The sequence below is a fragment of the Salvelinus namaycush genome, chromosome 18 (assembly GCF_016432855.1).
Source record: "Salvelinus namaycush isolate Seneca chromosome 18, SaNama_1.0, whole genome shotgun sequence".
Taxonomy (NCBI): Eukaryota; Metazoa; Chordata; class Actinopteri; order Salmoniformes; family Salmonidae; genus Salvelinus; species Salvelinus namaycush.
The window spans coordinates 38,147,060-38,161,177 of NC_052324.1; the positions used below are offsets into that span (position 1 = coordinate 38,147,060).

Below are 14,118 nucleotides of genomic sequence, written 5' to 3' on the forward strand. Positions count from 1 at the left end.
AATGGTCCACCAACCAAAGCACATCCAGCCAACTTTACACAACTGTGGGAAGCATTGGAGTCAACATGGGCCAGCATCCCTGTGGAACGTTTTTTGACATCTTGCAGAGCCCCGATGAATTGAGCCTGTTCTGAGCCAGCAGTGGGATGCAGGGTGATGTGCTGCTGGATAGTCGTTGGCTCTATGACTGGAAGTCTATGGGAACAGCTAGCATGTCATCATTCTGCCACCACTAACAAACAAAAATCCTAGAGGAAATACTGAATACCTCAGAGTAGCAGCCTCTCACTAACGAGAAGCCAATCAGAAACCAGGCAGTTGGTTTGTGATGTGACAACCACAGCTATGGACATAACATAATGTAGCTGAGGGAGTAGTCTTACCAGGAAGGACTGGTTGCGCTCCTTTCCCAGGAGGCAAATAACGTTAGCTAACTTCTGTCACCTTTTGCACGCCAATCAGTATCATGGCCATTGCTTCTCTCAAGTTCAAGATGATTATTCTAATATAGTGATGGATAGCTAGCTGTATTAGCTACATGGATGAGACACACATCGAACTAGTTAGATAGCTAGCTGTATTAGCTACATGGATGAGACACACATCGAACTAGTTAGATAGCTAGCTGTATTAGCTACATGGATGAGACACACATCGAACTAGTTAGATAGCTAGCTGTATTAGCTACATGGATGAGACACACATCGAACTAGTTAGATAGCTAGCTGTATTAGCTACATGGATGAGACACACATCGGACTAGTTAGATAGCTAGCTGTATTAGCTACATGGATGAGACACACATCGAACTAGTTAGATAGCTAGCTGTATTAGCTACATGGATGAGACACACATCGAACTAGTTAGATAGCTAGCTGTATTAGCTACATGGATGAGACACACATCGAACTAGTTAGATAGCTAGCTGTATTAGCTACATGGATGAGACACACATCGAACTAGTTAGATAGCTAGCTGTATTAGCTACATGGATGAGACACACATCGAACTAGTTAGATAGCTAGCTGTATTAGCTACATGGATGAGACACACATCGAACTAGTTAGATAGCTAGCTGTATTAGCTACATGGATGAGACACACATCGAACTAGTTAGATAGCTAGCTGTATTAGCTACATGGATGAGACACACATTGAACTAGTTAGATAGCTAGCTGTATTAGCTACATGGATGAGACACACATCGAACTAGTTAGATAGCTAGCTGTATTAGCTACATGGATGAGACACACATCGGACTAGTTAGATAGCTAGCTGTATTAGCTACATGGATGAGACACACATCGAACTAGTTAGATAGCTAGCTGTATTAGCTACATGGATGAGACACACATTGAACTAGTTAGATAGCTAGCTGTATTAGCTACATGGATGAGACACACAAACTAGTTAGATAGTTAGCCTGCAGATTAAGTTTGCTGATTCCCAGTTTGGCTAACAGCGGAGTAAAAAAAAAATGTGGATGATGAAACTAGCTACAATCATTACGAGTTAGAGTAATAGTAGCTAACTAACTAGCTTGTAAGATCGACGACGGTTTGTGTAGCTGGCATAAATACTGTCGTTTACATGACAGGTTGTGCATAATCTCGGAAGTGGATACACCAAATCAATGTGGCACTGGCAAAGGAAGACCTAGCTAGTTAGCTACAGACAGTTAGCTAGTTAACTATACAGAACAAAAATATGTAAAGTGTTGGTCCCATATTTCATGAGCTGAAATAAAAGATCCCAGAAATGTTCCATACAAACAAAAAGCTTATTTCTCTCAGATTTTGTCCACAAATTTGTTTACATCCGTGTTAGTGAGTAGTTCTTATCTGCCAAAATAATCCATTCACCCGACAGGTGTAGCATATCAAGAAGCTGATTTAAACAGCATGATCATTAAACAGGTGCACCTTGTGCAGGGGACAATAAAAGGCCACTCAAAAAATGTGCAGTTTTGTCACAACACAATGCCATAGATGTCAAAACATTTTTATGGAGTGTGCAATTGGTATGCTGACTGCAGGAATGTCCACCAGAGCTGTTACCCGAGAATTGAATGTACATTTTTCTACCATAAGTCATTTCTACTCTAACGTCATTTTAGAGAATTTGGCAGTACTTGCAACTGTCCTCACAACCGCAGACCACATGTAACCACGCCAGCCCAGGACCATCCTCATCCGGCTTCTTCCCCTGCGGGATCATCTGAGACCAGCCCCCCGGACAGCTGATGAAACCGTGGGTTTGCACAACTGAAGAATTTCTGCACAAACTGTCAGGAACCATCTCAGGGAAGCTCATCTGCGTGCTCGTCATTCTCACCAGGTTCTTGACCTGACTGCAGTTCGGAGTTGTAACCGACTTCAATTGGACACTGGCACGCTGGAGAAGTGTGCTCTTCATAGATTAATCCCGGTTTCAACTGTTCCGGACAGATGGCAGATGTCGTCATGTGGGCGAGCGGTTTGCTGATGTCCACGTTGTGAACAGAGTGCCCCATGGTGGCGGTGGGTTTATGGTATGGGCAGGCATAACCTACGGACAACGAACACAATTGCATTTTATCAACAGCAATTAGAATGCCGTGACAAGATCCTGAGGCCCATTGTCGCTCGACTCGTGTCATTCATCTGCCGCCATCACCTCACGTTTCAGTATGATAATGCAATGCCCCATGTCACAAGGATCTGTACACAATTCCTGGAAGCTTAAAATGTGCCAGTTCTTCCATGGCCTGCATACTCACCAGACATGTCAACACCCACTGAGCATGTTTGTGATGCTCTGGATCGACGTGTACAACAGCGTTCCAGTTCCCACCAATATCCAGCAACTTTCGCACAGTCATTGAAGAGGAGTGGGACAACATTCCACAGGTCACAATCAACAGCCTGATCAACTCTATGTGAAGGAGATGTGTCGCGGTGCATGAGGCAAATGGTGGTCACACCAGATACTGACTGGTTTTCTGATCCACACCCTTACTTTTTTTTTTTTTTTTTTTTAAGGTATCTGTGACCAACCAATGCATATCTGTGTTCCCAGTCATGTGAAATCCATATTAGGGCCTTATAAATTTATTTCAAATTGACTGATTTCCTTATGAACTTTAACTCCGTAAAATCCTTGAAATTGGTGCATGTATATTGTTGTTCAGTGTAGCTACATAGTGAGCTGGCTAATCATTCAGCTCAAAATGAGTTGGTTTGTTCTTACTAGCAAGCTTAGCTACAAAGCATTGGTTAACCCCATTAAACCATGTCATTTTATCATGTCATTGTCCATAAGCACAATGATAAACTCACCTCTTTTGTAATCTATGGCCATTATGAACTGTGCCACTGTTCGGTTTTGCAAGCAAACGAGCTACCCGAGGCTAGCCGGAAGTGCCCAGGCAAGTTTACATCTCGCAAACGCAGCTCCATGTTCGGGGTGACGTGAATTAAGTTGAAGCTTGAAGCGTTTATAAACCCCCATTACAAAACCCCTTTATACCTCAGTGCCTATAGTTCTTCAGAAATCATTCATAAGCGAATGTCATGTATTATGAAAGGGTTGCAACAAAAAAGAAGCCACATTTGGAAAACCACAAGTTTTAAAACGTTAATTTATAAGTTATCTGTTTAGAATATATGTATTAGTTCTAAAAAATGACTTTATGAAGTACCTTTAACGTTATACCTTGTATATTGTGTAACAAAGTAATGAGACATGAGTTAATTTAGGAAAATTGTTTATAAAAAAAATACATGTTCCCAGCTCCCACAACACACTGCAAAAGGTACAACACTTCCTTGACACCACTATTCACAGGAGTCAGACATCTTTACGTCACCAATAAATAACTTCTTTAAAGAGTCTAAAGTCAGTTTGAATCAGAGTTGGGGTCAATTCCATTTCTATTCAGGAAGTACACCGAAATTCCAAATCAAATTCTCAATTAACAACATTCGGAATTGGAATTTGGTTTACTTTCTGAATTGACACCAACCGTGGTTAGTCACACACAATTAAGTGTTTCAGACAGCAAAATCCTGCATGGAGGTATGGACTTGTCGAAATGGAGACTGAACATGTCGAGGTGGAAATGTGTGTTGACTGTGTATGTACTCTGATTTGAGAAGTGTTGTATTGATGTATCCATTTGACTAACAAATCTGTTTTACATGTGCAAAATGTAAAATGATCGCTAAGAAGAAAATGAATAAATACAACAAAAATAGTGCAGCATTGTCTAGTTTCACATGGCTTGTATTTCTAAAACAAAAAAGTGTGTAATGTGCATAAACTTAAAATGTAAAATGCATTTCAAACATTATGGCTTAAACAATAATGTTGATTATCCATACAACTAACCGTTTCAAAACGTTCAATACATTATGGTTGCCATTGTACATAATTCATTTCATGCGATGGTTTATTTCATATAGATTAACTCAGAAAAGGGGAAGAGCAATTATTCACCTAATCTTTAGGATTTTAATCTGCTCTATTCTATGCCAATAATAACTAGATAAATTGTAGACTGACATTGAAGTCAATGCATAGCAACTATAGTACAACTCTGAGCAAATATTCAATGAAGGGAAATATATTCTCTACTGCTCTATACTGGTTCATTTCAGAGGCAGTGTCTCCCTCTAGGGGTCACGTATAATATTACACACAATTGCATCTGCTAATGGTACAATACATTCTTTCCAATCATTAACAACCCTAAATTCTGTTGAGTGAGGAAGCCTACTCGTCCTGCATCATCCTGGTCTTACAGTTCTGTTACTACCACACGGTCCCTGATGGCAAAGCTATAACAACTGTTCTCTTCATATCAATTGTTATATAACCCTATAGCATTGTCATGACCACCGCACTAATAAAATACAGTGCTTCATAACTCACTGATCGAATCAACCGTTGACATTGTAGAAGCTGAATAACAGCCTACCAAACTGTTATTCGTTACAGGCTAAAACATGGCAAGCCTTACAGATTCAACCATGTGGTTTGGGCATTGCTACATGAATGACACCCTCACGTCACTGAAGGAGCGAGATGTTTGTGTCCTTATCCAACACTCTATAGAAACCATCTTAAAAATGGAGTAGTTCACTATTTTACAACTTTGTTAGATGGTTCCTCACCCTGAATGTAGTCTATGGCGCAGGAGAAACTTATCACCCATAGGCCGTCATAAAATTCTTCAGTTTTTTTTATCTTACCCTTTTTCTCCCCAATAGGTAGTTACAGTCTTGTCTCATCGCTACAACTCCCGTAAAGACTCGGGAGAGGCAAAGGTCGAGAGCCATGCGTCCTCCGAAACACAACCGAACCAAGCTGCACTGCTTCTTGACACAATGCCCATTGAACGCTGAAGCCAGCCGCACCAACGTGTCGGAGGAAACACCGTACACCTGGCGACTGTGTCAGGTGCACTGCGCCCGGCCCGCCACAGGGGTCGCTAGTGCGCAATGGGACAAGGACATCCCTGCCGGCCAAACCCTCCCCTAACCCGGACAGCGCTGGGGCTTGTGCACAGCACCATGGGTCTCACGGCCGGCTGCGACAGAGCCTGGGCTCGAACCCAGAATCTCTAATGGCACAGCTAGCACCACTCGGGAGGCCCAATAATTTGTTCTTTACTGACTTGCCTAGTTAAATAAAAAAATCAGTTTTCATTAATCAGCCATTACCAACTTTAGCCACCGCTAGCTACAAATCTATGGAAGTGAATCTATGGAAGTGAGCATGTTTTTTATTTTTAAAGGCCAAATCACTTTAAAGTTCCAGCAAACAAAATATAGAATTGATTGTGGGTGATTTGGACATTCTACTTTTTAAAAGCTGCCCATCACTTCCATAGATTTTTAGCCAGCTGTGTGGCAAAAGTTAGCTGAAGTTTGTTGTGGCTGTTTAAAGAAAACCGAACCATGGATTACAGTTTCTCCTGGCCCATTGACTATGTTCAGGGTGAAGAACCATCGAACATTATCTTGTAAAATAGTGAACTACTCCTTTAAGTGTGACTATGATTCTGCGTACAGTCTTTGATTCTAACCATTCATTCATTACATACAAATAATACAACAATAGACGTTATCTCAATATGACAATGGTATGGATAAGGAATGGAGGATTGCATTCATAGAGATAAAGAGTCTTAGAAAAATCAAGTCAACAACATATGAAGGGCACAGATGGTTAGCTAGATGGGGGAACTGATTGGGAGAAATAGACCGTGGCTTCAGGTGCCACCATAGTCCGTCCATCCATCAAACATAGGCTTTGTCCAAAATGGCACTCTATTCCCTACAGAAAACCTTATTTTAGGAAGTGTACTATAATAGGGAGCTATTTGCTGAGATCTTAGTAGAGAATGTCAGCCGAGGAAACCAGGACAGAAAGCTACAAAATCAAAAGGTTTTTGTTCTTCACTTTTGTCACATTTTGGAGGAAAAACAAGTCCCAATGGAGTCCATCATAAATGGTCTGTCTGTCCTCATTTTGCGTTTGTCTGGTTCCTCCTGAAGTAAAACATAACATCTACTTACTCACAGACACACATCAGTCCTATGTTGGGGAAAGGATTTGTTCTTCTTCACGCCGGCTTGCTCAACTTTCCGGTTGATCTGTGTGTCATATATATATATATATATATATATATATATATATATATATATATATATATATATATGAGAAACACTTTCTTTTTGGTATGTATTGAAAAAAGGGTTTGCACTCTGACAATGAAAAAATGAGAAAGTCCAAGGATGTCTACAATACAACTGCTATTACCTGATTGTGCTGCAGAGGCCACCATAGTTTGGCCCATGGGCACTCAAGAGGCATATGGGTAACATAAATACACTATTTCCAAGTCACTGGACCCTGGGGTGTAATCATTACGCAGATTCTGTTGCAAAACATGTTGCAAAACATTTTGTAACAGAAACCAAACATCATTTCTATTGGACAAATTCTGGTAGGTCCCTTACCGTTTCGTTCCATTTGCTCTGTTTGCTACGGTTTGGTTCTCAAACGGTTTCCGTAATGAATACACCCCTGGTTGCTCAAAATGTCCAACTCGACGCTCATCATGCATGTCCAAACTAACCAATGACAGAATGATCTCCATGACAACAGCAGAGTCTTTGTAGAGCCAAAATGGTCTCTCAGTAGTCTGGGGAACAAGGAAGTGTTTGATTAAATAACTTTATTTATACCTAGTATAGTTGATATATGAACTGTGTTTTTATAATGGTTTGTAGATATTGCATGTCTGTTGGTCATCAGCATAGGAGATAATATGGTGGTCCTACCCCCTGCCTATGACTCGTTCCTGTCCCTGCAGGTGGCATAGAACAGAGGGGAAAGGGATCTCTAGGCTAGTCACCTAGCTGGCAGGGGGGGGGGGGCTGGTCAGAGAAGGCCCAAGAGAGATGAGGAAGGGTGGTACCCCTGCCAGTGTACTAGGGGGGTCAGAGAAGGCCCAAGAGAGATGATGGCGGGCGGTTCCCCTGCCAGTAAACTAGGGGGGTCAGAGAAGGCCCAAGAGAGATGAGGGAGGGTGGTACCCCTGCCAGTGTACTAGGGGGGGGGGGGTCAGAGAAGGCCCAAGAGAGATGATGGCGGGCGGTTCCCCTGCCAGTAAACTAGGGGGGTCAGAGAAGGCCCAAGAGAGATGAGGGAGGGTGGTACCCCTGCCAGTGTACTAGGGGGGGTCAGAGAAGGCCCAAGAGAGATGATGGCGGGCGGTTCCCCTGCCAGTAAACTAGGGGGGTCAGAGAAGGCCCAAGAGAGATGAGGGAGGGTGGTACCCCTGCCAGTGTACTAGGGGGGGTCAGAGAAGGCCCAAGAGAGATGATGGCGGGCGGTTCCCCTGCCAGTAAACTAGGGGGGTCAGAGAAGGCCCAAGAGAGATGAAGGAGGCCGATTCCCCTGCCAGTGTACTAGTAGCTACTGCATTTGGGAACTGCTTAAGTCTTATAGGGTGCGTTCCTGCCGCTAGTACCGAAGCCCCGGGTCTCTAAAGTCCTGAGGGAGAATTCAGGGCAAAATGGGGCCTGGGGAGGGAGGGGCATTTCCATTCAGCTCCAAAGGGAATCATTACAGTTGAAAGCGGTTGGATCTGGTTAAAACCGGTAGGGTGTAGTTGTGTGAATAATAATGCTAGTCTATAGTGATGGCTCCAGAGTAGGTGGTCAGTAGCAGCATGATGGCAAAGCCTGTTAGGAGGCCCGCGTTCTGGATGATGAAGGTCACAAGGAAGCTGCTTCCCCCCGCCTCCTCCTCCTCACGACTCACCTCGTTCATCTCCGGGAACTACGGATAGAAGGGGGGGGGGGGCAGGTCAGTTCCTTATTGCCCACACACAGAGTTATCCTTAGAAATAACACTGGATGGGCGAATGGTATGTTGTGCTCTATATCTATTCTCAGTGGATACACAAACAGACCCCCGACCCCCCCTCATTCCACCGGACCAACACCGACCTTGTCCACCCCCCTACGCTCATCCCCTCTCACCATGTCTGCCAGGGCGATGTAGAGGAACATGCCCCCTGCCAGGGCAAAGATCCATTGAGGTGAGAAGCTGTTTCCTGCCAGGATGCCAAAACCCATGCCCAGGTAGCAGCAGCAGGCAGACAGGAAGTTAAAGAACAGAGCCTGCTGGATGCTCATCCCAGCATTCAACAAGATCACAAAGTCTCCTGGATGGGGAGAGAGAAGAGGAAAACATCAGCACAGCCAGACATATATCGCTTGGATAGGTGGAAGAGTGCTGGATTCACATTAGCCTACTTCATAAGCCTACTTCATAAGCCTACTTATACAGTGCACTTGGGAAAGTATTCAGACCCCTTGACTTATTCCACATTTTGTTACGTTACAGCCTTATTCTAAAATGGATTAAATAGTTTTTTCCCCTCATCAATCTACACACAATACCCCATAATGACAAAGCAAAGACAGGTGTAGACATTTTTGCTAATGTATTAAAAACTGAAATATCACATTTACATAAGTATTCAGAACCTTTACTGAGTACTTTGTTAAAGTGCCTTTGGCAGTGATTACAGCCTCAAGTCTTCTTGGGTGTGATGTTACAAGCTTGGCACACCTGTATTTGGAGAGTTTCTCCCATTCTTCTCTGCAGATCCTCTCAAGCTCTGTTTCTCACGGTCAGAGTCCTTTAGGTGCCTTTTGGCAAACTCCAAGCAAGCGGTCATGTGCCTTTTACTGAGGAGTGGCTTTTGTCTGGCCACTCTACCATAAAGGCCTGATTGGTGGAGTGCTGCAGAGATGGTTATCCTTCTGGAAGGTTCTCCCATATCAACAGAGGAACTCTGGAGCTCTGTCAAAGGGACAATCGGGGTCTTGGTCACCTCCCTGACCAAGGCCCTTCTCCCCCGATTGCTCAGTTTGGCCGGGCGGCCAGCTCTAGGAAGAGTCTTGGTGGTTTCAAACTCCTTTCATTTAGGAACGATGGAGGCCACTGTGTTCTTGGGGACCTTCAATGCTGCAGAAATGTTTTGGTACCCTTCCCCAGATCTGTGCCTCGACACAATCCTGTCTCGGAGCTCTACGGACAATTCCTTCGATCTCATGGCTTGGCTTTTGCTCTGACATGCACTGTCAACTGTGGGACCTTACATAGACAGGTGTGTCTTTCCAAATCATGTCCAATCAATTGAATTGACCACAAGTGGACTCCAATCAAGTTGTAGAAACATCTAAAGGATGATCAATGGAAACAGGATGCACCTGAGCTCAATTTCAAGTCTCATACCAAGGGGTCTAAAAAACAGTTTTTGCTTTGTCTTTATGGGGTATTGTGATGTCATTATGGGGTATTGTGCGGTCATTATGGGGTATTGTGCGGTCATTATGGGGTACTGTGATGTCATTATGGGGTACTGTGATGTCATTATGGGGTACTGTGCTGTCATTATGGGGTACTGTGATGTCATTATGGGGTATTGTGCTGTCATTATGGGTTACTGTGCTGTCATTATGGGGTATTGTGATGACATTATGGGGTATTGTGCTGTCTGTCATTATGGGGTATTGTACTGTCATTATGGGTTACTGTGATGTCATTATGGGGTATTGTGCTGTCATTATGGGGTACTGTGCTGTCATTATGGGGTACTGTGATGTCATTATGGGGTACTGTGATGTCATTATGGGGTACTGTGCTGTCATTATGGGTTACTGTGCTGTCATTATGGGTTACTGTGCTGTCATTATGGGTTACTGTGCTGTCATTATGGGGTATTGTGCTGTCATTATGGGGTATTGTGCTGTCATTATGGGGTATTGTGATGTCATTATGGGGTATTGTGATGTCATTATGGGGTATTGTGATGTCATTATGGGGTACTGTGCGTAGATTGATGAGGTAAAAAATAATCTTTATTCCATTTTAGAATAAGACCGTAACGTTACAAAATGTGGAAAAAGTCAAGGGATCTGAATACTTTCCGAATGCACTGTAAGCCCAAACATTATAAATCATTAACTTTACTTTCTAGAGGTCTTTTGTTTTTGGGGTGCTGGACCCATTCATTAGACTGTAACACTCACCCAGTTCATGGGGAAACTCCTCACAGAGTATAGCCACGGAGGTGCTGATGCCCTGGAACGTCGAGGCAGTGAAGGATGCTCCGATGGCCAGGCCGTCGATGAAGTTATGGAGCCCGTCGCTCAACGTGATCATCCAGGCCAGCGTGCCAATGTCAGAGTACGCTGTACCCTTCAGCCAATAGCAGCCTCCTCTGCTGTTTCCTCCACCCAGGCTCTGAGAGTCCTGTTGGAGAGGAGGAGAGGTGTGAGGGAGAGTGTAGGACTCACCGGTGGGCTCGGTGCGGGCGTGAGTCAGTATGTGTGATGGCGTGTGTGCGCGCTCGCGCTCTCACACCGGTGGGGTACGTGCTGGGTGAGTATGTGTGTTTTAGAGCTGGGACAATTACCGACGTTCCCCTGCTCTTACCGAAGCATTTTGCTTAGGTCGGTAATTTCCTCTGATTTTGCTACACAACGTTCCTGCAGATTGTTTTGTTCTAAAACCATTATTTGGCCAACAGTAATAGCTTATCCATTATGTTGATTCCTGCTATGAAAGTATCTGCCTTTCCCTGTTTCTCTGTCGGCTGCTAAATGAGCGAGCCACTCTCACTCCCTCTCGCCACTATGAACACGGAGGAGAAAGAGGTGCATTTTGATAAGCAAAGCATATAACTGTTGCTGAAAAACGCAATTTCAAAGCAACTACTGTTCTAGTTACAGAGAAGAGAGTAACAGCTTTTCTAGGAGTATATAACTTCTCTCTCACCTCTCAACATTGAGTTCATAGCACCACTAGCCGAGCGGAGGACACCAACTGCAGTGAATAGGCCTACATCAAGTAGCCGAGGCCTGGTACCGGAACGTTTAGTAGGATGTTACATTTACTGATACATTAATCAATTAGCCTATATGGCTATCTAGCAACAATATCATATTCAGAGTTATCAATCTAGTGTTTTGAGTTCCCTCTTCCTCAGGTGGTGAATTATATAGCCTATAGACCAATAGGCCTACGCTTAACGATGTCAGCAAATTCATCTCGGAAGCGACATGAATAAATCGAATCATTCTGGATCCTATTTCAACAGGTTGCACATCAAAATATTATTCATGCATTCCCAGAATACGTTATATGAAAGTTTATCCTATGATGAAAAAAAGTAAACTCTCAGTTGTCTTACTTTGCACTGGAGAAAAATCCCTGCTGCTAATAGAAAGTAGGATGTAATCATTGTATTTATCGTTATCAAGCAAAAGTTACACATTTATTAAGATATTACTTTTTGTCCATATCAACCAGCTCTAGTGTGTTTGTCCTCTCACCGGTAGGGTCAGTGCCGGGTGTGTCCTCCACCCACTCCGTGATAACTTGAAAAGAAGGTTGACGACATCCGCTCCTCATTCACTCAGCCTACTGAGTCCACTGGTCCCACTCACATAGAACTACCCTACTGAGTCCACTGGTCCCACTCACATAGAACTACCCTACTGAGTCCACTGGTCCCACTCACATAGAACTACCCTACTGAGTCCACTGGTCCCACTCACATAGAACTACCCTACTGAGTCCACTGGTCCCACTCACATAGAACTACCCTACTGAGTCCACTGGTCCCACTCACATAGAACTACCCTACTGAGTCCACTGGTCCCACTCACATAGAACTACCCTACTGAGTCCACTGGTCCCACTCACATAGAACTACCCTACTGAGTCCACTGGTCCCACTCACATAGAACTACCCTACTGAGTCCACTGGTCCCACTCACATAGAACTACCCTACTGAGTCCACTGGTCCCACTCACATAGAACTACCCTACTGAGTCCACTGGTCCCACTCACATAGAACTACCCTACTGAGTCCACTGGTCCCACTCACATAGAACTACCCTACTGAGTCCACTGGTCCCACTCACATAGAACTACCCTACTGAGTCCACTGGTCCCACTCACATAGAACTACCCTACGCCCTGACCTTTTTCTCCTCTGTCTCCAGATGAAATCCTACGACTAGCGAGGTCAGGCCACCGACAACCTGCCGCTCGACCCCATCCCCTCATCCCTTCTCCAGACCATCTCTAGAGACCGTCTCCCATTCCTCACTTCCCTCATCCCTGACCACTGGCTGAGTCCCCTCTGACTTCAAAATGGCCCGAGTCGCGCCCCTCCTCAAGAAACCAACACTCGACTCCTCGGACGTACAAACACTATAGACCTGTATCCCTTCTTGCTTTTCTTTCCATAATACTTGAGTGTACTGTTTCAGAACAACTCTCTCGCTAAATCTCTCAGAACAATCTTCTTGACCCTAACCAGTCAGTCTTCAAGACGAGACACTCAACCGAGACTTCTCTTCTCTGACGCTCAGTTCTGCCACCTCTGGTCTCTTGGCCTCTGGTCTCTTGGCCCTCCCACCTCTGGTCTCTTGGCCCTCCCACCTCTGGTCTCTTGGCCCTCCCACCTCTGGTCTCTTGGCCCTCCCACCCCTACAGGAGGGCAGCTCCCACTCAGCCCAGGTCCTCTCTATCCTGGCACTCCGATGGTGGAAACAGCTTCCTCCTGAAGCTAGGACGGCAGAGTCCCTGCCCATCTTCTGAAAACCTACCTCTTCAAATAGCATCTTAAATAATCCCATAGCATGTCCTCTCAACCGCCCCTTCTCACCCCGACCACCCCAAAAAAGCCTTTCATGAAATAACACACATTGACGACCCCCCCCCCCCCCCCCCCCCACTAGCTCTGACTTTGTTGATAGCTACTTTGAGGAAAAATGTACTTACTATGACTGACAAGTTGTGGGAAAAGTACAAAATGTTCATACTGGAGTAAAGATACCTTAATAGAAAATAACTAAAGTCACCCAGTAAAATACTACTTGAGTAAAAGTATTTGGTTTTAAATATACTTACGTATCAAAAGTCAAAGTAACAGTATAAAAACATTTCAAAATCCCTTACATAAAACATTTACGGACAGACAGTCTGCAACACTCATAATTTACAACTAAGCATTTGTGTTTGTGAGTCCGCCAGATCAGAGGCAGTAGGGATGACCAGGGATGTTGATAAGTGTGTGCATTAGACAATTTTCCTGTCCTGCTAAGCACTCAAAATGTAACCAGTACTTTTGGGTGTCAGGGAAAAGGTATTGAGTAAAAAGTACATCATTTTCTTTAGGAATGTAGTGAGGTAAAAGTTGAGACTGGTGTTTTGCGGGTACTATTTAATGAAGCTGCCAGTTGAGGACCTGTGAGGCGTCTGTTTCTCAAACTAGACACTAATGTACTTGTCCTCTTGCTCAGTTGTGCACCGGAGCCTCCCACTCCTCTTTCTATTCTGGTTAGAGCCAGTTTGTGCTGTTCTTTGAAGGGATTAGTACACAGCATTGTACGAGATCTTCAGTTACTTGGCAATTTCTCGAATAATTTCTCAGAACAAGAATAGACTGACGAGTTTCTGAAGAAAGGTCTTTGTTTTTAGCCATTTTGAGCCTGTAATCGAACCCACAAATGCTGATGCTCCAGATACTCAACTAGTCT

At 44.2% G+C, this 14,118-nt stretch overlaps 1 protein-coding gene across 1 annotated transcript in view; it reads right to left on the reverse strand.

Moving 5' to 3' along the window:
• Positions 1-5,439: 5,439 nt before the first annotated feature.
• Positions 5,440-14,118, reverse strand: part of slc39a14 (solute carrier family 39 member 14) — a 54,957-nt gene continuing 46,278 nt past the window's right edge. Inside the window, exons 8-10 of the mRNA XM_039013789.1 lie at positions 10,596-10,818; positions 8,535-8,719; positions 5,440-8,331 (exon numbers count right to left, since the gene is read on the reverse strand). Of these exons, the coding sequence (XP_038869717.1) occupies positions 8,179-8,331; positions 8,535-8,719; positions 10,596-10,818 (561 nt within the window). The 3' untranslated portion in view covers positions 5,440-8,178. The remainder of the gene's footprint in view (positions 8,332-8,534; positions 8,720-10,595; positions 10,819-14,118) is intronic.